The sequence below is a fragment of the Clarias gariepinus genome, chromosome 20 (genome assembly GCF_024256425.1).
Source record: "Clarias gariepinus isolate MV-2021 ecotype Netherlands chromosome 20, CGAR_prim_01v2, whole genome shotgun sequence".
In the NCBI taxonomy this organism is placed as follows: Eukaryota; Metazoa; Chordata; class Actinopteri; order Siluriformes; family Clariidae; genus Clarias; species Clarias gariepinus.
The window spans coordinates 11,162,451-11,184,057 of record NC_071119.1 but is presented as its reverse complement, the minus strand read 5'-3'; the positions used below and the strand labels follow the sequence as shown (position 1 = coordinate 11,184,057).

General features: G+C 37.9%; 3 protein-coding genes across 4 annotated transcripts in view; 2 read left to right on the top strand and 1 right to left on the bottom strand.

Annotated features, from left to right (window-relative positions):
- The window catches only part of prss12 (serine protease 12), a 33,203-nt gene extending 31,707 nt beyond the window's left edge, over positions 1-1,496 (bottom strand). For both annotated transcript variants that reach the window (XM_053479507.1, XM_053479508.1), the window contains exon 1: positions 1,088-1,496. In XM_053479507.1, coding sequence (XP_053335482.1) covers positions 1,088-1,415 — 328 coding nt within the window. In that variant the 5' untranslated portion in view covers positions 1,416-1,496. The remainder of the gene's footprint in view (positions 1-1,087) is intronic.
- Positions 1,497-4,765: 3,269 nt separating this feature from the next.
- Positions 4,766-9,090, top strand: LOC128508268 (C-type lectin domain family 4 member M-like). The gene is made up of 4 exons (XM_053479496.1): positions 4,766-4,949; positions 7,700-8,131; positions 8,537-8,667; positions 8,980-9,090. The coding sequence occupies exons 1-4, from the start codon at positions 4,814-4,816 to the stop codon at positions 9,088-9,090; spliced, it is 810 nt and encodes a 269-aa protein (XP_053335471.1). The 5' UTR covers positions 4,766-4,813.
- A 1,104-nt stretch (positions 9,091-10,194) lies between these two features.
- LOC128508201 (C-type lectin domain family 4 member M-like) lies at positions 10,195-18,666 on the top strand. Its single transcript, XM_053479424.1, has 6 exons — positions 10,195-10,825; positions 16,188-16,329; positions 16,543-17,114; positions 17,528-17,658; positions 17,971-18,077; positions 18,318-18,666. Exons 1-6 carry the CDS (start codon positions 10,696-10,698, stop codon positions 18,466-18,468), a joined length of 1,233 nt encoding a protein of 410 aa, XP_053335399.1. The 5' UTR covers positions 10,195-10,695; the 3' UTR covers positions 18,469-18,666.
- The last annotated feature ends 2,941 nt before the right edge of the window (positions 18,667-21,607 follow it).

Sequence of the window (21,607 nt, the reverse complement as noted above, 5' to 3'; positions counted from 1 at the left end):
GCGTTAATGTAATTTATTCGAATTTTCAATACTTTTACTCCTTGTGTTATCAATAAAAAAAAATAACCATTACAATCTGAATTTAAAAATTTACCAATCTTTAATTTTATGTCTTTATTTACATTTTGGAGTTAAAGTCTCAATTTAAATTTGTACATCATTGCTTGAATTGCTGTTTTATTTTAAGTTGTTTGTCCTAATCCATAAGTAATAGAAAACTCAAATTAATTTTTGCTGAATTTCAATTTCAGTTATTTAGACTCTTGAGTCTTTTGACGTCTTTTGAGTTTTCTCTCTTGAAGTTTCCTTCTTTAAAATTGTAAAATTTTACAGGACTCGATTAAAATTAAATTGTACGTACCATCAACTAAAGGATGATTATAAAATTGATATAGAAACCTTGCACTCCAATACAAGCCAAACTAAATTCTATGATATTCACCTACAAAATCTCACTTATAAACACAAATAAAGAAACACAAACTACATTTGTACATGGTGCCCAAATTTCCATCATGCAGTGAGCAAACTAATTTAGTAGATCAGTTATAATCAGAACTGATTAATGAAGAGTTGTCAGGATTATCAGTTTAATCTGGGGAAACGGAAATGATCATAAAAACTAATCTGATTGACTGTATGATTAATTATCTAGCCTGTGGATCCTTCCACACCTCCACAACATGCTCTTTATGCTGCATTAAACTCTAGTGGTGTTGATTTGGGTATGTCAAAACCTCTGTGTAATCCAAGGATAAATACCTTATTTTTTGTGTATTCCACTGCAATAAATGCACAGTACTGGTGCAGAATCAATGCGGGTCAATTCACGTGCATGTTTAAAAGGCTAAAAAAATGCAGAACAGTGTAAATGCATGTTTTCATATTTAGGTTGTAATGATGCATCAAGGTGCTCGTGCATATTTTGTGTAAAAGGATCCGTCAAAGAGGTTGTAGATGAATATTTTAGTATAAAGCGACGCAGCACGGTCCTCGTGCATGGTTGCTTTAAAGGATGCACCGAAAATGCCTCTACAAACAGTGGGCAGATGTCCGCGTCGTGTCGCTCGGAGACGCGTTTCTGTACCTTGTTTGCAGTCGCAGTAGCCCCAGTCGACGCGTCCGCGCGCGTTGCGGAAGAAGCACCAGGGCCGGATCCGGGAGTCCGGGTTCCTGCAGAAGTTGTGCTGGCCGAGTCCTCTGCCTGGGTAGCGCGCGCTCACGCCGCTCACCTCGCTCCAGTTCATGCACCGCGCGCCCGACTCCGTGACGTCCACCGAGCCGCGGTACGACGCGCCTCTCCCGCGGCTCTGCGCGCACTCGCTGAACGGGTTCAGGAACGAGGAAGCTCGCGAGACGCAGAACAGGAGCAGGAGGAAGAGCGCGAGGGACCGAGGGCGCGCGCTCGCCTCCATCACCGCATTCTCTCCGCGCGACTGGAGCACAGTGACGTGTGAGCGCGCGCGAGGGGGTTTCGCTGGGGGAAGCCCTTAAGCGCCGAGCGGCTCGCGGGGGGTCACTGAGGAGGAGGAGGAGGATGATGATGATGATGATTATAACACTATTATTATACTGATGACCGACGGCGCTTCTCAGTCACGTGACTCACTCAAGCCCACACATGTGGTTATACGAGTAGAGTTGTATAACAAGCATAATAATACTGTAATATTTCTATACTAGTTTTCTAAAAAAAAAAAAAAAAAAAAAAATCTATAGTATTTCTTTAATAATTTTATATTTTTAAATAATACTGTAATGTTTCTATACTAGTTTTGTAAAAAAATAATAATTCTATAGTAATTCTTTAATAATTCTGTAATTCTTTAATAATTCTATATTTTTTAATAATTCTGTAATATTTCTGCAATAATTCTATTAAAATATGTAATAAATCTGTAATGATTGTATAATAATTCTGCCATAGTTCTGCAATAATTCTGTAATAATTTCCTTAATAATAATTCTGCAATTGTTAAACACATGTCCTGATAACTGCAGTCCATGTATTTCAGGATAAAAACAGCATCACAAGGTTATTAATACTCAAGATATTTACATCTTTATATCTGTAATATGTAGTTAAAAAAAGCTTGATATAAAAATTGACTGCAATAAAACAATATTCTTTATGAGTTCTGCTGTTACTAAGACTCTTCAAAGTAAGAGAGCAGAAATTAAGAACTTAGTTCTTTATCAATGCTGCCATCTAGTGTTCACTTTGCACAAATGCAGTCTCATATTATAGACATCCATCTAGGAACCTCTGTAGTCCAACTAGGGACCCTGGAGGCCAGTGGTGATCACTGTATTTCACTGTATTTATTCTCATTCTGTACGACTGTGGTAGGACCTCCGGGCAACACTTACACACTCCCTCACACACTACAGGCATTTTGGGAACACAAGTTAGCGTTCTGCATGTCTTTGGACTGTGTGTTTATAAAACTGCTGGATTTCAACATACATTATACATCTATGGTATGCGTGAGAGCTGCAGCTTAAATGTCTTCACACTCTGACCATTGAGTACAGAGGCTCATAGAGACACAGACATTTTATGTTTTATTGAGACTTTTATCGTTTAAAGCTGCTTCAGTCTTCTTCTGAGCGAGTGGAGATGGTGGTGGAGATCTATGAAAGTGCAGACGGTGTTAGAGGTCACGACCCTGATACAGGGAAGGAAAGTGCTGGTGCAGAGAGACATTTAGAAGCACAACACACAGGTACAAATTGTTCAAGTTTGCAAAATTAAAAGTGGTAAAAATGTATATGTAGATTTCAGTGGGAGGAGATGATGGTGGATGTCTGTGAGAATGTAGACACTGTGGGAGTTACCACAGAGACGGCAGTGAGAAAATTTCTCTCTTTGGCCTCTGAGTGGCGCCAGTGGTAGAGTGCTGCCCTATCATCCGAAGATCATGAGTTCGATCCCCGGGTGATACTGTAAGCCGGAGGTCTTAGGAGGAGAGGGATGAGAGGTACTTGGTGCTCCTACATTAATCACGGCTCTACAGCCAATCAGGGGCGTCTGTGAGCTCACGCAAGCAGAAGGAGCGAATAGCGCTGTCCTCCGAGTGTTACGCCGCCAACAACAGTGTGTGAGCAAGCAGTTCGAAAAGATGTGTTTGGCTGGCATCACATGGTTCGGAGGAAACGTGATTGTCTTCTGCCCTTCCGATTGAGTGGTAGTAGTGGCCTTAATGTAGGAGCCCCCTAGTGACGGGGAGGAATTGGAACGACTAAATTAGGGAGAATCACATTTTTACTCACTTGGGAGGAAACTCCTATGGGGAGAACATGCAAACTCCATTCACACAGACCCCGAGGTGGGAATCAAACGCGAACCCTGGAGGTGCAAGGCGACAGTGCTAACCACTAAGCTGCCATGCTGCCCAAATTATAGCATCCTATAAATACACAACCAGTATAAATAAAAATAAAACATTTGGACACCTTCTAATTCCAAGGTCTTTCCTGAGTTTTATTTCTTTCTACACTGTAAAGCAGTCCTGAAGGTGTCTAAAATATGCAATAATCATTTTTAAACAGTTGATATTGAGATGTATCTGCTACTTCTGCTCTTTAAGACCTTTAAACCGCCTCTAATCTGAGGTGCTGTTTGTTAATTGGTGATTTCTGAGGCTGGTGACTCTAAGTGAAGACTTTGGTTTTGGTCTTGCTTTCCTGGGATGGTCTTCGTGAGAGCCAGTTTCACTGTGATGATTAATGGGCTTGCAAATGCACTTGACAATACTGTTCTTGCAAGAAGTGTTCCAGAAAGACTGACCTCAGTGTCTTAAAATAACAACTGACTATAGTTGTTGATGTGGTTGTTACTTAATGACCTAATGCCATATGTGTTATTTCATAGTTTAAAAAAAATAGTTTTGATGTAGAATGTATAAATGGTACTGTACGTGTGTTCAGTAGTCTGTTCAGCAGTCTGTTAAAGAGTCTTAAATGCCTGGTAATGGAGAACCCCTGTCCTAAGTGCTAGTGTAACGGGTTCTCCCTGAAACAGGATTGGCAGGATTTTTTTGCACTTTTATTTATAGTAGTAGTAAAACTTTATTCTCATTAATATAAACACACTCTCTCTCACACACACACACACACACACACACACACAGCAGGTATATGACAGTAGGCATCACGCTGCTTAGTGTAAATGTGGCTTAAATAAATGTCCTGCCCACTTTGCATGTCTGTGTAAATGTGTACAAGCGTGTGTGTGCATCCTGTATGTGATCTATGTGGTTGTTGGTGTGACGTCTGTTTTTGTTTCAGAGAGCGGTGGTTAAGGCTGATCTCAGACACTTAGAACTTGTTTCTTGCAGCCCCACAGTAAAGCTGCAACAAACGGGCTGAAGAAGTAAATCTACAAATAATTCCAGACCTTCTGCAGGAACATGTCGACTAAATCATACGACAGAAATAAACCTGTTATTAATTAATCTTGAAATTGGAAAGTGAAAAGTCTCTGTAACAATATTATGAGAAACAAAAAAATAAGAGGAATCAGTGCAATGTCTATATCATTATAAAACAACGTCATTTTAGTATTTATAAAACTGCTGGACTTTAATATACACTATATATATATAATGTATGCGTGAGAACTGCAGCTCAAACGTCTTCACACTTTGACCACTGAGGCTTCTTCCCTATTATTTTTAAACTTCCTCTGACTCTTTTTAATGACATCATCACATTTAGTTCACTTCACAGAGTACAGAGGCTCAGCCTGTCAGTCACGTTCACATAGAGACACAGACATTTCATATTTTACTGAGACTTTTATAGGTTAAAGATGCTTCAGTCTTCTTCTGAGCGAGTGGAGATGGTGGTGGAGATCTATGAAAGTGCAGATGGTGTTAGAGGTCATGACCCTGATACAGAGAAGGAAAGTGCTGGTGCAGAGAGACGTCTAGAAGCACAACGTACAGGTACAAAATGTTTAAAATTGCATGATCAAAACTGTAAAAATGTATAGTATTGTGTAGATTACAGTGATAGAAATCCACCACAGTGATGGTGGATATCTGTGAGAACGTAGACACCTTGGGAGCACTGAGACGGAACACAGAGACGGAAGTAAGAAAATCTCTCTCTTTATTCACTTTTTTTAAACTTTTCTTTCTGATTACAATTACAGATCATCTGTGTGTTACAGTATCTGTCTGTGTTTTGAGTTCAGCCATGGACGTTTAACTTCAGTATTCGGTTGAGTATTAATTTTTGTTGGGTTGGTCGCTTTGAGGTTTTCTTTTTTTCCCCTTTGGTTGGTGTTTGACTCGTGGGAGGACGCGCCTGTTGGCGTGGAGCAGCATCGGGAGGTTGGGCACACCTAGGTACAATTGGTGATTTGGGACACTGTGCTGTGTGGCTGGATGGGGTGTTTTCAGTGGCGTAGAGCGACGCTCCTCTTGCCGGCATTCCTGTTCTCTGGGCAGCAATATTGGTTTCTCTCTCCCCCTTTGCTTTTTGTTTCCGGGACGTGTGTGCATGTGTATCGAGTGTATACTGAAGCTTAACGGAAAAGTGTTTTATGTTTTTATCTTTTTTCTTTGTTTTTTTTGCTCTGAGGGATTTTGTGTTGGTTTGCTGTTATTTTTTGTTCTTCCTCTTGCTGTGGATTTCTTTATTTCATAGATCATTTTTAGCATATTTGTGTGAAATAAATTGTATTTAATCTTTTTAAATCACATCTCTGTCTTTGATCTAATCGAGCCATCAGGGTCCTTCATGTTTTTGTGATTTTACTTGGTTTATTTATTTATTTTTACTTTATTCCTGAGTAGAGAAACAACCTACTGTAGGTGGCGTAATCGGGTCGTATCACTTTAAGCCAAGAGGTACACATACATTTCTGCATTTTTATATACAGATTATACTTCTGAGTTTGATTTGTTTTTAAAAAAATTATCTTTAAAAAAAAGCCATAAATTTACAGCTTTTATCAGAAGCTCTTATGCAGAGTGAATTACAGAAATGCTTTGGAGTCTCTATTAAACACATCCTCATCCTAATTCACTAGACCAGAGACAAACCATGTCAGCGTCGCCCCTAGTGGTACGTAGCTGCAGCCACTTTGGATTTTGTGTCTTCATGCAAATATACACACGAGTATGAAGAAAGTGTTTTATGTTTTCAGTCTTTGCAAAAATCCAAAATATTTCTGTAAATCAGCACAAAAACTTTAGCTTAACTTTTCCTCATCAAGGTGCAGAGGGAGAACAGGTGATGTGATTCAGATCTGCAAGTCAGTTTATTTAAAACCAACAAAAAGCCACGAACATTACTGCATGTATTTAGTGTAAAGGGAGGAGTTTCACAGTGATGGGCGGATAGAGTTACTGATGAAGGAATTTGATTTTACTGAAGTTTGTAAGATTAAATTTCACTTTCAATTTCACATTGCTGTTTAGTTGACACAATATGTACCCAGTTCAAAATATAAAGTTGACTTAAATTTCTCTAGTGTTGACTTAGTCCAACTTTTCATCTACATAAAAAGGTAAGTTGTCTCCCATTGTAGCCCATTCATGTATTCATTTAAACGATTGTTTTTCTATAAAAACAGATTGGCCTAACAATACCCCAACAATTTCAACACACAAACCTTACTTAAAAATACTTTATTCATCCAAAACTAGTCAAAGTTAAAAGAGTGATCTGCATAAAACAGGAGAATACACATTCTATTTTGTTTAAAGGTCAATAAAATGCCTGGAGACCAGATTCTTATCAGTATCTTACTGATTCTTTTACATTACAACATCATAACCATTTTCTGAATTAGCAAACATTTAGCTTTTGAAGACTATTTTTTCGTCAGACACAAAAAAAGGAGTCTCTATGGCAACAAGAGTTCGTTTCTCAATATGTGAATCTGAGGGGAGTGTGTCTCTCCAAGTCCAATAATGATCATTCAGATGGCTTCATAGGTGTACGTCCAGTCCTTTTGGAATTCAGTGTTTAAAGCACAGACTTGACTACTGAAGCTCTGCTACTCCTTAACTTAAACACTTCGGAGTTTTCTCGAAGTTTCGTTAGCTGAGCGCTCGCGCGGTCGTGTGTGCTGGTGTGGAGCAGGACGCTGTTGCTGGGCAAAAGTGGGGAAAAGATAAATAAACGTTTAGCTCGCTACGTAACTCCTGTACAGTGCAGTAACATGAAGGCTAACGTTAGCTAAGCTCAAGTCAATAATATCAAGGTGCCTCAGTATAATTCTAATTCTAACCTTAAACAAGAGTTGTTGATAGTGCTAACTGGCTAAAATACCTGTAGGCTAACTGTAACATATTTAATTTAAATAAATAAATAAATAAATAAATACTTACCCAGAATAAAGAGTTCACAAAATGTCCATCTTCACCTCTTTAGTGTAGTTTGATAGCATCAGTGTGACAGGGGGGTGGGGGGTGTAGGCCTTATAAAATCACATGACTGCATCTCAATGAAGGTAAATTACTGACTTCACTTGATTTTTTTTTTAGTTTATTCAGTCTGTGACTTCAAAGTTTGCAAGAACACAATGTTACCTGTTGTCTCAACAAATCCCACTGGAAGAAGTTAAACATCAATACAATATTAATTCATTCAACATTTATCTAGTTGGAGTTTTTATACTGTATTAATGTTAGTTCTGTATTTAAAGACTAAAGGACGTGTATTTGTGTCTATGTACCTCTAGGAGGCGACACTGCATGGAGCAGGTGTTACAGACTGACTGTAGTGTGTGTGGTGCTGCTGTGTGTTCTCCTGCTGACTGCCGTCACACTGCTGTGGATCAAATACAACAACCTGTATACAGAGAGAGACCAGTTACAGACCCAGTACAATAACACCCTGCCTATAGAAAGAGACCAGTTACAGACCAGTTACAACACCCTGACTAAAGAGAGAGACCAGTTACAGACCAGATACAACACCCTGACTAATGAGAAAAACCAGTTACAGACCAGTTACAACACCCTGACTAATGAGAAAAACCAGTTACAGACCAGATACAACACCCTGACTAATGAGAAAAACCAGTTACAGACCAGTTACGACACCCTGACTAATGAGAGAGACCAGTTACTGAGGGAGAGAGATGGACACCTGAGGACATTTTGTGATTTGTGTAAGTAAATGAATTTCGTGTTAAATTTTCTGCTGAACAATAAACTATTATCAAGTTCTACAGAAGTACAAGCTGTAGTGCTGCAGAAATGCCATGTGCTCTTCATATTTAAACTGAGAAACAAAAAGAGAAAATAAATGCTGCGCTCAGAACACAAAATGTTTAAACTAGTTATTTATCTAATGCTTTACTGAGCGACTTCTCTGTATTTACATTATTTTTGTGATCGTCAAATGTTTCTTTCCCTTTATTAATCACCTTTTTAACTCACAAATTATCTTTAATAGCATCATTTCTCCTAGTTTGTGTTTGTTTCATTATGTGCAGTGTGAGAACAGGTGCATCTGAATAATCCATTCATCATCACTTTAACTCTCTGTACATTTTATTATTATTTTTTTTTAGATAACTGGACAAGTTTTAACTCCAGTGTTTACTTCATGTCTACTGAGAAGAAGAAGAGCTGGACTGAGAGCAGACAGGACTGCAGGGAAAAAGGAGCAGACCTGCTGATCATAAACAGCACAGAGGAACAGGTGTGTGTGTGTGTGTGTGTGTGTGTGTGTGTGTGTGTGTGTGTGTGTGTGTGTGTGTGTGTGTGTGAGAGAGAGAGATAGAGAGAGAGAGAGAGAGTTTGACACACACTTTATTGTGACAATTTAGGAGAATTGACTATTTTGTTTTTATTTTATATAAATATATACACACACACAGTACATACATACACTCATTCATACAACTCATACACACACCTATTCATGCACACAATGTATTAACATGTGCACACAGCACATCCACAAAGAGAGAGAGAGAGACTAAAGCCTTTTTCATTGTGTTGTCATTTACAGGAGTTCATCAGTAAACAGCTGGACGGCTCTGTGTATTGGATTGGTCTGAGTGACAGAGATACAGAGGGAGAGTGGAAATGGGTGGACGGTAAACCACTGACCACTGAGTAAGAAACTCAGATTCTTTCTTTGTAGCTTTTAATTTTTATCTTGCTGTAAAATTAATAACACATTGAAACTGTTCTCCTGCTGGAAAACTAATAAAAATTATTCTTACTATATTTATATTCCTGTCGTGTCCCAATGTAGATCTCAGTAAACAGAGGCTGAGAGGATTCAGTTAAATGGGTGGAATTGAAGGAAACTGAACACTGAACTGAGTCTGATTCTGATTCTCTGGGTTTCAGGTTCTGGGGTTCAGATGAACCGAGTAATACAGGTAAAGGTAAAGATGAGGACTGTGTTGAAATGTATCGTAATTCAAATAGGTACATCTGGAATGACAATAAATGCTCTGAGTCACTACACTGGATCTGTGAGACACGTCTTTCTCAGTGACATTTATCATGTTATAATAAAGTGTTTAGATACACATTTAGAATACATTCAGTATAAAAGACAGTATGTTGAGGATAATTGAATATCAGTGTATGATGTTTTGTCAGAGTGAACTCAGTAATCAGTCAGTGATACAAAGTGCACAGAGACTGTTCATGTCTGCTCCAACAGTAAAGCTTTTAATCCTTTAATATCATTTAGACAATTCACATAAACTTACATCTTTATAAAATATCTCTGGCACTGCAGTCATTTTTCTATAAAGCAGGTAACAGTGTTTTTCACGTGTTTTTATAATAAATCCATCTTTGATTTATTTTTATTTTTTCTGTAAAGTGGCACATTTTATCTGTTTATAGTTTAATGTTGTGGAACATCTGTACAAGTTAATACCTGTTATCACTTACATTAGAGCATGTCTGAGTAAAAAAAGACAATAAACACACACACACATACACACACACACACACACACACACACACACACACACACACACGCTGAACAAGAAATCACACGGCACAAACTCCTGTGTACTGAACACTCACTAATGAAAGAAAAATATTAATATTAAATGTCCTGCCCACTTTGCGTGTCTGTGTGTGTGTGTGTGTGTGCGTGTGTATTGTGTGTGTTCTATGTGACTGATGAACTTGTTTATTTTCCCTTTAGTGTGACAGAGCGGTGGTTAACACTGATCTCAGACCTGTAGAACTTGTGTCTTGTAACCTCGCAGTAAAACTGGATAAAACCATCTGAAAAAGTAAATTTACAAATAATTCCAGATCTACTGCAGGAACATGTCGACTAATTCATATGACAGAAATAAACCTGTTATTAATATATACATCAGTCTTAAAGCCGCAGGTGAAAAGTCTAATAGCTTTGTGTAATGATGTTATGAGAAACAAGAATATGATGAATCAGTACAATGTCTACATCATTATAACACAGAAAATATTATTATTGTATTTATATACTATTGGACTTCTAAAAAAAAACCATTTATGGTTTGCGTGAGAACTGCAGCTCAAACGTCTTCACACTTTGACCTCAGGAAAACACTGATGCTCCTCCTCTAATGTGTAACTTCCTCTGACTTTATTTTCTAACAGCAGCACATTTAATTCACTTCACACAGAGTACAGAGACTCAGCCTGTCAGTCACGTCCACACAGAGACGCATCATTTCATGTTATAGTGAGTTTTTATAGATCAGAGATGTTTCAGTGTTCTTCTGAGCAGGATGAGATGGTTGTAGTTCTCTATGAGATTGCAGATGATGTTGAAGGTCACGACCCCGACACTGAAGACACTGACGCAGTGAGACGACCAGAAACACAACACACAGGTACAAAATGTCCAAGTTTGCATAGTTAATAGTTTTATAAAATACAGAGATGCAGTAATCCAGGCTTGTATAGATTACAGTGAGAGGAGATGATGGTGGATATCTGTGAAAATGTAGACACTGTGAGAGATAACACAGAGACGGAAGTGAGAAAATCTCTCTCTTTACTCAATATGTTTAGATTTTTCTTCTCTTTTTAATTACAATTACAGATCATCAGTGTGTTACAGTATCTGTCTGTGTTCTAAACTCAGCCATGGACATTTAACTTCCAATTCTAACATTTGCGTGTATTTATGCATTTTTATACACCGTTTATACTGCTGAGTTTAAATTACATTACATCCTCATGCTAATTCACTCGGCCAGAGACAAACCATGTCAGCGTCGCCCCTAGTGGTACGTAGCTGCAGCCACTTTGGATTTTGTATCTTCATGTAAATATACACACGAGTATGAAGAAAGTGTTTTTATGTTTTCAGTCTTTGCAAAAATCCAAAACGTTTCTGTAAATCAGCACAAAAACTTTAGCTTAACTTTTCTTAAGCACTTATCAAGGTGCAGAGGGAGAACAGGTGATGTGATTCAGATCTGCAAGTCAGTTTATTTAAAACCAACACAAAGCCACGCCCATTACTGCATGTATTTAGTGTAAAGGGAGGAGTTTCAGAGTGATGGCTGGATAGAGTTACTGATGAAAGGATTTGATTTTAATGAAGTTGGTGAAATGAAACTGCACTGGCCAAAAAAACAACAACAAAAAACACAAGCCTCAACGTAAAAAGTTTAGTAACAAGTTGCAGAGCTTTTTTAAGTTTACTCAAATTTTAGAGGAACTTGCTGATCGAACAAAATATTTCACATTGCTGTTTAGTTGATATAACAGGTACCCACTTCAAAATCTAAACCTGTAATTTAAATATTTACGTCAGCTCAAGTGGTATTGATTCTGGGCTTAGTTAATTATATTTCTCTAGTGTTGACTTAGCACAACCTTTCATCTACTTAAAAAGGTAAGTTGTCTCTTATTGTAGCCCACTGATGTAGTTGATTTAAGTGATTGTTTTTCTATAAAACAAGGTACCCTAAAAATACCCCAACAATTAAAACACAAACCTTACTTTGTTACTTTCTTCATCCAAAACTAGTCAAAGTTTAAACAGTGATCTGCATAAAACAGGAGAATACACATTCTATTTTGTTTAAAGGTCAATAAAATACCTGGAGACCAACAGATTCTCATCAGTACATAAATATAAACATTATAAAGATAAATAAAGAGTCCATGGCAACAAGAGGTTGTTTCAACAAGATTTAGCATGTGAATCTGAGGGGAGCGTGTCTCTCCAAGTCCAAAAATTATTGCTTGGGTGGCTTCGTAGGTGTACGTTCAGTCCCTTACTAATTTAATGTTTAGTGCACAGACCTGTCTAAACACCACACCTAAAGCTGCTGCATAGTCACCCAGGCCTTCAAAGACTACAGTCACCACCAACACCATGTTCACGCTCCTCCAGTAGCTCCAAAAGGCCAAACATCACGCCTCTGACCCCAATCCTCCACAGCAGAGCTCCGGTTAAAGAAACAAGAGATGTAAACACAAAGATGATAAATTTCACTGAATATCTAGCTATGATAAAGATTTAATATATTAATAAGGCTATGCACCGCCAGAGTGTGGTAAAACACTTTCTGGAATTCTAATGATGGTTAAATATATTTTGGGTTTGATATTTAGATTAGATGGGTTTAATATTTTCAATACTTTGACATTTTCAGGAATAACTGTATGTTCGGAGTGATGTTTTACTGTAAACTAACCTGGTATTTACTCAATTCAGTTTTGATATAGATAAGTTAACCGATATAACAGATGAGCATTAGCGAATTTTTTTTTTATCACTTAACTTACCTAGTACTGAAGCTCTGCTACTCCTTAACTGTTAAACACTTCAGGGTTTTCTCGAACTTGTCACTGGTGTGGAGCAGGACGCTGTTACTGGGCAAAAGTCAGAGCAAAAGTGGAAAAAAAGATACGGTTATGAACGGTTCGCTCGCTTAATTTGCAAACTCGTGTACAGTGCTGTAACAAGAAGTCTAACGTTAATCTAAGCTCAACTCAGTAATGTCAGGGTGCCTCAGTATAAGGGTAAACACACTGGCTTACTGTGTACAGTACATGAATACACTGTAACAAATCCAACTATTTAAATGTTGAATTAATTAATACTGTAATGTTGGCCCAACTTCTTACAGTGGTATTTGTTTGGAGACACAGACTGAATAAATGTAATGTTGTTGGTGTGACATTTCTTTTTTTGTGTCCGAGAGCGGTGGTTATAGCTGATCTCAGACACTTAGAATTTGTTCTTGCAACCCCACAGTAAAGCTGCAACAAACGGGCTGAAAAAGTAAATCTACAAATAATTCCAGACCTTCTGCAGGAACATGCCGACTAAATCATATGACAGAAATAAATCTGTTATTAACATATTCATCAATCTTGAAATCGGAAAGTGAAATGTTATGAGAAACAAAAAATATATATAATGAGTCAGTGCAATGTCTACTGTATATTATTATGAAAGAACTTAATTTTAGTATTTGTAAAACTGCTGGACTTTGATAACATCTAATGTACGAGTGAGAACTTAAGCTCAGGTCTTCAGACTTTGACCACAGAAGCCACTGATGCTCCTCGTATAATGTTTAACTTCCTGTGACTTCATTTGCTAACAGCAGCACATGTTCACTTCACACAGAGTACAGAGACTCAGCCTGTCAGTCACGGAGGACACAGACATTTCATATTTTAGTGAGACTTTTATAAGTTAAAGATGCTTCAGTCTTCTTCTGAGCGAGTGGAGATGGTGGTGGATATCTATGAAAGTGCAGATGGTGTTAGAGGTCACGACCCTGATACAGGGAAGGAAGGTGCTGGTGCAGAAAGACGTCTAGAAGTACAATGTACTGTACAGGTACAAAATGTTAAGGTTCGCATGATCAAAAGTGTTTAAAACGTATAGTATTGTATAGATTACAGTGAGAGGAGATGATGGTGGATATCAGTGAGAATGTAGACACTGTGAGAGATAACACAGAGACGGAAGTGAGAAAATCTCTCTCTTTAATCACTTTTTTAAACGTTTATTTCTGCTTATAGTTACAGATCATCAGTGTGTTACAGTATCTGTCTGAGCTCAGCCATGGACGTTTAACTTTAAATTCTAACATTTGCGTGTATTTATGCATTTTTATACACTGTTTATACTGCTGAGTTTAAATTACATTACATCCTTATGCTAATTCACTACGCCAGAGACAAACCATGTCAGCGTCGCCCCTAGTGGTACGTAGCTGCAGCCACTTTGGATTTTGTGTCTTCATGTAAATATACACACGAGTATGAAGAAAGTGTTTTTATGTTTTCAGTCTTTGCAAAAATCCAAAACATTTCTGTAAATCAGCACAAAAACTTTAGCTTAACTTTTCTTAAGCACTTATCAAGGTGCAGAGGGAGAACAGGTGATGTGATTCAGATCTGCAAGTCAGTTTATTAAAAACCAACAAAAATCCACAAACATTACTGCATGTTTAGTGTAAAGGGAGGAGTTTCACAGTGATGGCTGGATAGAGTTACTGATGAATGAAGTAGCAAATGAAGTTTAGTAACAATTTCCACAGCTTTTTTTTTTTTTGGGGGGGGGGGATTTTTCCCCGATTTTCTCCCTAATTTAGTTGTGTTCAATTCCACCCCGTCACTAGGGGGCTTCCACATTAAGGTTACTACTAGGTTACTACTCAGTCGGTAATGCCAAAGACTATAACGTGATTCCTCCGAACTTGACTCTAGCCGAACGCATCTTTTCAAACTGCTCGCTCACGCACCGTTGGAGGCGGAGTAACATACTCAGAGGACAGCGCTATTCACTTCTTCCGCTTGCGTGAGCTCACAGACGCCCCTGATTGGCTATAGAGCCGCGATTAATGTGGGAGCACGAAGTAACTCTCATCCCTCCCCTCTGAGAGAGCTTGGCCAATCAGATCTAGACCTCCAGGCGCGAGAGAGGTTACAGCATCACCCGGAAATCGAACTCGCGATCTTAGGATAAAAGGGGGAGCACTTTACCACTGCGCCACTCGGAGGCCTTCCACAGCAAATTTATTTAACTTTTAGAGAAATTTGCTGACCAAACAAAATATTTCACATTGAGTTGAGACAACATGTACCCAGTTCAAAATCTTAAGTTGACTTAAATTGTAATTCAAATATGTAAATCAGCTCAAGTAGTATTGGTTGTGGGCTCAATTAATTATATTTGTCTAGTGTTGACTTAGCCCAACTTTTCATCTACTTAAAAAGGTAAGTTGTCTCCCATTGTAGCCCATTAATGTAGTTGTTTTTTTTTTCTATAAAAACAAGGTACCCTAACAATTAAAACACACAAACATTACTTAAAAAATATATATTCTTCCAAAACTAGTTTAAGTTAAAAGAGTGATTTGCATAAAACAGGAGAATACACATTCTATTTTGTTTAAATGTCAATAAAATACCTGGAGACCAGATTCTTATCAATATCTTACTGATTCTTTTACATTACATCATCATAACCATTTTTAAAAACTAGCAAACATTTGACTTTTGAAGACTTTTTTTCTCAATGCGTCAGACACAGAAAAAGACTCTCTATGGCAACAAGAGTTCGTTTCTCAATATGTGAATCTGAGGGGAGTGTGTCTCTCCAAGTCCAATAATAATCATTCGGATGGCTTCATAGGTGTACGTCCAGTCCCTTTGGAGTTGAATGTTTAGAGCACAGACCTGACTACTGAAGCTCTGCTACTCCTTAACTGTTAAACACTTCAGGGTTTTCTAATAAATAAACCTTTAGCTCGCTAACTCCTGTACAGTGCAGTAACATGAAGGCTAACGTTAGCTAAGCTCAACCCAGTAATGTAGGCTAACCGTAACATATTTAATTTAAATAAATAAATAAATAAATACTTACCCAGAATAAAGAGTTCACAAAATGTCCATCTTCACTTCTTTAGTGTAGTTTGATAGCATCAGTGCGACAGGGGGGTGGGGGGTGTAGGCCTTATAAAATCACATGACTGCATCTCAATGAAGGTAAATTACTGACTTCACTTGATTTTTTTAGTTTATTCAGTCTGTGACTTTAAAGTTTGCAAGAACACAATGTTACCTGTTGTCTCAACAAATCCCACTGGAAGAAGTTAAACATCAATACAATATTAATTCATTCAACATTTATCTAGTTGGAGTTTTTATAGTGTATTAATGTTAGTTCTGTATTTGGAGACTAAAGGACGTGTATTTGTGTCTATGTACCTCTAGGAGGCAACACTGCATGGAGCAGGTGTTACAGACTGACTGTAGTGTGTGTGGTGCTGCTGTGTGTTCTCCTGCTGACTGCCGTCACACTGCTGTGGATCAAATACAACAACCTGTATACAGAGAGAGACCAGTTACAGACCCAGTACAATAACACCCTGCCTATAGAGAGAGACCAGTTACTGACCAGTTACAACACCCTGCCTATAGAGAGAGACCAGTTACAGACCAGTTACAACACCCTGACTAATGAGAAAAAACAGTTACAGACCAGTTACAACACCCTGACTAATGAGAAAAACCAGTTACAGACCAGTTACAACACCCTGACTAATGAGAAAAAACAGTTACAGACCAGTTACAACACCCTGACTAATGAGAAAAACCAGTTACAGACCAGATACAACACCCTGACTAATGAGAAAAAACAGTTACAGACCAGTTACAACACCCTGACTAATGAGAAAAACCAGTTACAGACCAGATACAACACACTGACTAATGAGAAAAACCAGTTACAGACCAGTTACAACACCCTGACTAATGAGAAAAACCAGTTACAGACCAGATACAACACACTGACTAATGAGAAAAACCAGTTACAGACCAGTTACAACACCCTGACTAATGAGAAAAACCAGTTACAGACCAGTTACAACACCCTGACTAATGAGAAAAAACAGTTACAGACCAGTTACAACACCCTGACTAATGAGAAAAACCAGTTACAGACCAGATACAACACCCTGACTAATGAGAAAAAACAGTTACAGACCAGTTACAACACCCTGACTAATGAGAAAAACCAGTTACAGACCAGATACAACACACTGACTAATGAGAAAAACCAGTTACAGACCAGTTACGACACCCTGACTAATGAGAGAGACCAGTTACTGAGGGAGAGAGATGGACACCTGAGGACATTTTGTGATTCGTGTAAGTAAATTAATTTCGTGTTAAATTTTCTGCTCAACAATAAACTATTATCAAGTTCTACAGAAGTACAAGCTGTAGTGCTGCAGAAATGCCATGTGCTCTTCATATTTAAACTGAGAAACAAAAAGAGAAAATAAATGCTGCGCTCAGAACACAAAATGTTTAAACTAGTTATTTATCTAATGCTTTACTGAGCGACTTCTCTGTATTTACATTATTTTTGTGATCGTCAAATGTTTCTTTCCCTTCATTAATCACCTTTTTAACTCACAAATTATCTTTAATAGCATCATTTCTCCTAGTTTGTGTTTGTTTTATTATGTGCAGTGTGAGAACAGGTGCATCTGAATAATCCATTCATCATCACTTTAACTCTCTGTACATTTTATTATTTATTTCTTTAGATAAATGGACAAGTTTAAACTCCAGTGTTTACTTCATGTCTACTGAGAAGAAGAAGAACTGGACTGAGAGCAGACAGGACTGCAGGGACAAAGGAGCAGACCTGCTGATCATAAACAGCAAAGAGGAACAGGTGTGTGTGTGTGTGTGTTTCTGTGTGTGTGTGTGTGTGTGTGTGTGTGTGTGTGTGTGTGTGTGTGAGAGAGAGAGAGTTTTACACACACTTTATTGTGAAAATTTAGGAGAATGGACTATTTAAAAGTTTATTATATATATATATGTACACACAAACATACACACACTTATTCATACTGTACATATACTCGACTCATACTGTACAAACACCCATACATGTATACATACAATGTATTAACATGTGCACACAGCACATCCACAAAGAGAGAGAGAGAGACTAAAGCCTTTTTCATTGTGTTGTCATTTACAGGAGTTCATCAGTAAACAGCTGGACGGCTCTGTGTATTGGATTGGTCTGAGTGACAGAGATACAGAGGGAGAGTGGAAATGGGTGGACGGTAAACCACTGACCACTGAGTAAGAAACTCAGATTCTTTCTCTGTCGCTTTTAATTTTTATGTTGCTGTAAAATTAATAACACATTAAAACTGTTCTCCTGCTGGAAAACTAATAAAAATTATTCTTACTATATTTATATTCCTGTCGTGTCCCAATGTAGATCTCAGTAAACAGAGGCTGAGAGGATTCAGTTAAATGTGTGGAATTGAAGGAAACTGAACACTGAACTGAGTCTGATTCTGATTCTCTGGGTTTCAGGTTCTGGGGTTCAGGGGAACCGAGTAAATCAGGTGGAGGTAAAGATGAGGACTGTGTTGAAATGTATCGTGATTCAAATAGTTACGTCTGGAATGACAATAAATGCTCTGAGTCACTACACTGGATCTGTGAGACACGTCTTTCTCAGTGACATTTATCATGTTATAATAAAGTGTTTAGATACACATTTAGAATACATACAGTATAAAAGACAGTATGTTGAGGATAATTGAATATCAGTGTATGATGTTTTGTCAGAGTGAACTCAGTAATCAGTCAGTGATACAAAGTGCACAGAGACTGTTCATGTCTGCTCCAACAGTAACGCTTTTAATCCTTTTAATATCATTTAAACAATTCACTTTAAAAATAAGATCAAATAAAAATACATCCTTATAAAATATCTCTGGCACAGCAGTTATTTTTTTATAAAGAGAGTAACAGTGTTTTTCACGTGTTTTTATAATAAATCCATCAGTGATTTATTTATTTTTTTTGTAATGTGACACATTTTATCTGTTTATAGTTTAGTTTAATGTTGTGGAACATCTGTACAAGTTATTTCCTGTTATTACTTATGTTATAGCATATATGTGTAAAAAAAAGACAACAAACACACACACACAAACACACTGAACGCGTAATCACACGGCACAAACTCCTCTTTACTGAACACTCACTAATGAAAGAAAATTTTGTAAGAAGTAAATATTAATATTAAATGTCCTGCCCACTTTGCGTGTCTCTGTATTTTAGTGTGTGTGTGTTCTATGTGGCTGATGGTGTGAACTTGTTTATTTTCCCTTTAGTGTGACAGAGCGGTGGTTAACGCTGATCTCAGACCTGTAGAACTTGTGTCTTGTAACCTCGCAGTAAAACTGGATAAAACCATCTGAAAAAGTAAATTTACAAATAATTCCAGATCTACTGCAGGAACATGTCAACTAATTCATATGACAGAAATAAACCTGTTATTAATATATACATCAGTCTTAAAGAGGTCCTATCATGCATTTTCAAATATGATCTTTCATGCAGTGTGTCATGTAGCTGTATGTGAACATAAACTATCTGCACTATCTGTGACGCTGACAGTGCATGATAAATGTTTTTGTCTATAAAAAAAACGGCTCACATTCACCTAAACGAGTCGTTAGCAAATCTATTTTTACTTTGTTACGGATCCACGTCACTCCGTAACATATTTGCATAATGTCCACCCACGTTCTACGTCACGAACAACTTGCCCGCCATCTTACAATTAACGTTACCACACTCTTGTTAATGTGATTTAGCATTCATGCCGGGTTCACTTAAACAGTTTGTAATATAAAAAAACAATCAAAACGAGAGCAAACGAAATCCTTTTTAACTGTTTATTCTCCACCATTCATTAAAACTGAACTTAACACTCACGAAGTCCGTCTGCCCTTCTACGGCAAAAATGCATCACACACTCGCAAAGTGCCCCTTGCCCTTTCCCTGACCTGCCTTCAAAGGAACAGCCGAGAAAGAGCGAGGGGAGAAGTAGTAATGGTGGACCAGCGCTGGCGTTATTTGTTTGGACGAGAGAAGGAGAGATTGCTGTGGATTTTTAACCGGATTATCTTTGACTGGACATATTCCCCAGACTTCTCACCCTCTGTCATCGGCCTCTCGAACTTCATTAACCTCGGTGAGACCGAACCATACTCCTCTAACACACATACAGTAAACACCGACTTCGGACATTTTCCACTCCCTCGCACACATACACATACCATTTATTATATGTAGTTTGTAAATATTGTTTATATCTTTGTTTGGTTGTGGTGCACCTTTTTTGTTTACTTAATTTGGTTTTGTATAATACACGTTTGCTTTATCTAATTGTTTGTGTTTGTCCTTTTTGCTCACCGGCCTTGTAACGCAACACCGACACAAAGATAAAAGACCTCTCGATTTTTTTAGCCACAGTTAATATAAAATTAGCTGATCGTTACACGGTAAAACCGACGGCATCTTTTCTATGTATTGACGGGTCTCCAGAGCCGTCGTTCAGTTATGGTCATTTCGTTTTCCGACACACGCTGTAGCGGTAGACCAGTCATAAATCACCGGGCCATCTGACCAATCACAGCAGTGAGGGCACACGGAAAGGAGGGGTTTAGACAGACTGAACCTTCAAACTGCTTTACACGAGTCGTTTACGAATCATTTAGAAATGGTGTAAAATTAAATCTATTTTTAACGAAAACTTAAGTGTTTTTTGACCTTGCATACATGTGTTTTAGGAGACTCATTAAGCAATATTAGCAACCTTAAGATGGCACAATAGGGGCACTTTAAAGCCGCAGGTGAAAAGTCTAAAAGCTTTGTTTAATGACTTTATGAGAAACAAGAATATGATGAATCAGTACAATGTCTACATCATTATAACACAGAAAATATTAGTTTTGTATTTATATATTATTGGACTTAAACAAAAACTTCTTTGATCTGCGTGAGAACTGCACCTCAAACGTCTTCACACTTTGACCTCAGGAAAACACTGATGCTCCTCCTCTAATGTGTAACTTCCTCTGACTTCATTTTCTAGGAGCAGCACATTTAATTCACTTCACACAGAGTACAGAGACTCGGCCTGTCAGTCACGTCCACACAGAGACGCATCATTTCATGTTATAGTGAGTTTTTATAGATCAGAGATGTTTCAGTGTTCTTCTGAGCAGGATGAGATGGTTGTAGTTCTCTATGAGATTGCAGATGATGTTGAAGGTCACGACCCCGACACTGAAGACACTGACGCAGTGAGACGACCAGAAACACAACACCCAGGTACAAAATGTCCACGTTTCTATGGCTTAAAGTGTAACAAAATACAGTATTTCAGGCTTGTATAGATTACAGTGAGAGGAGATGACGGTGGATATCTGTGAGAATGTAGACACTGTGAGAGATAACACAGAGACGGAAGTGAGACAATGTCTCTCTTTACTCACCTTTTCAAATTTTGCTTCTCTTTCTGATTATAATTACAGATCATTAGTGTGTTACAGTATCTGTCTGTGTCCTGAGCTCAGCCATGGACGTTTAACTTCAAATTCTAATGTTTGCATGCATTTCTGCATTTTTATACACAGATTATACTGCTGAGTTTAAATTACTTTTTTGGAAAATGACATTTCATTTATCAGATGATTTTATCCAGAGTTGACTACAGAAGAGTTGACTACAGCTGCAGCCACTTTAGATTTTGTCTCTTCATGTAAATGAGCTGTGGTGGAAACATGCTTTATGTTATGGGAGAT

What these genes read in the sequence shown, in the direction of transcription:
- LOC128508268 (XM_053479496.1), top strand. Translation starts at nt 4,814, where the DNA reads ATGCTTCAGTCTTCTTCTGAGCGAGTGGAGATGGTGGTGGAGATCTAT. An exon ending in TCTAGAAGCACAACGTACAG is followed by an intron (nt 4,950 to 7,699) that starts GTACAAAATGTT and finishes ATGTACCTCTAG; the next exon opens with GAGGCGACACTGCATGGAGC. An exon ending in GAGGACATTTTGTGATTTGT is followed by an intron (nt 8,132 to 8,536) that starts GTAAGTAAATGA and finishes ATTTTTTTTTAG; the next exon opens with ATAACTGGACAAGTTTTAAC.
- LOC128508201 (XM_053479424.1), top strand. Translation starts at nt 10,696, where the DNA reads ATGTTTCAGTGTTCTTCTGAGCAGGATGAGATGGTTGTAGTTCTCTAT. An exon ending in ACCAGAAACACAACACACAG is followed by an intron (nt 10,826 to 16,187) that starts GTACAAAATGTC and finishes ATGTACCTCTAG; the next exon opens with GAGGCAACACTGCATGGAGC. An exon ending in TGGACACCTGAGGACATTTT is followed by an intron (nt 17,115 to 17,527) that starts GTGATTCGTGTA and finishes TTATTTCTTTAG; the next exon opens with ATAAATGGACAAGTTTAAAC.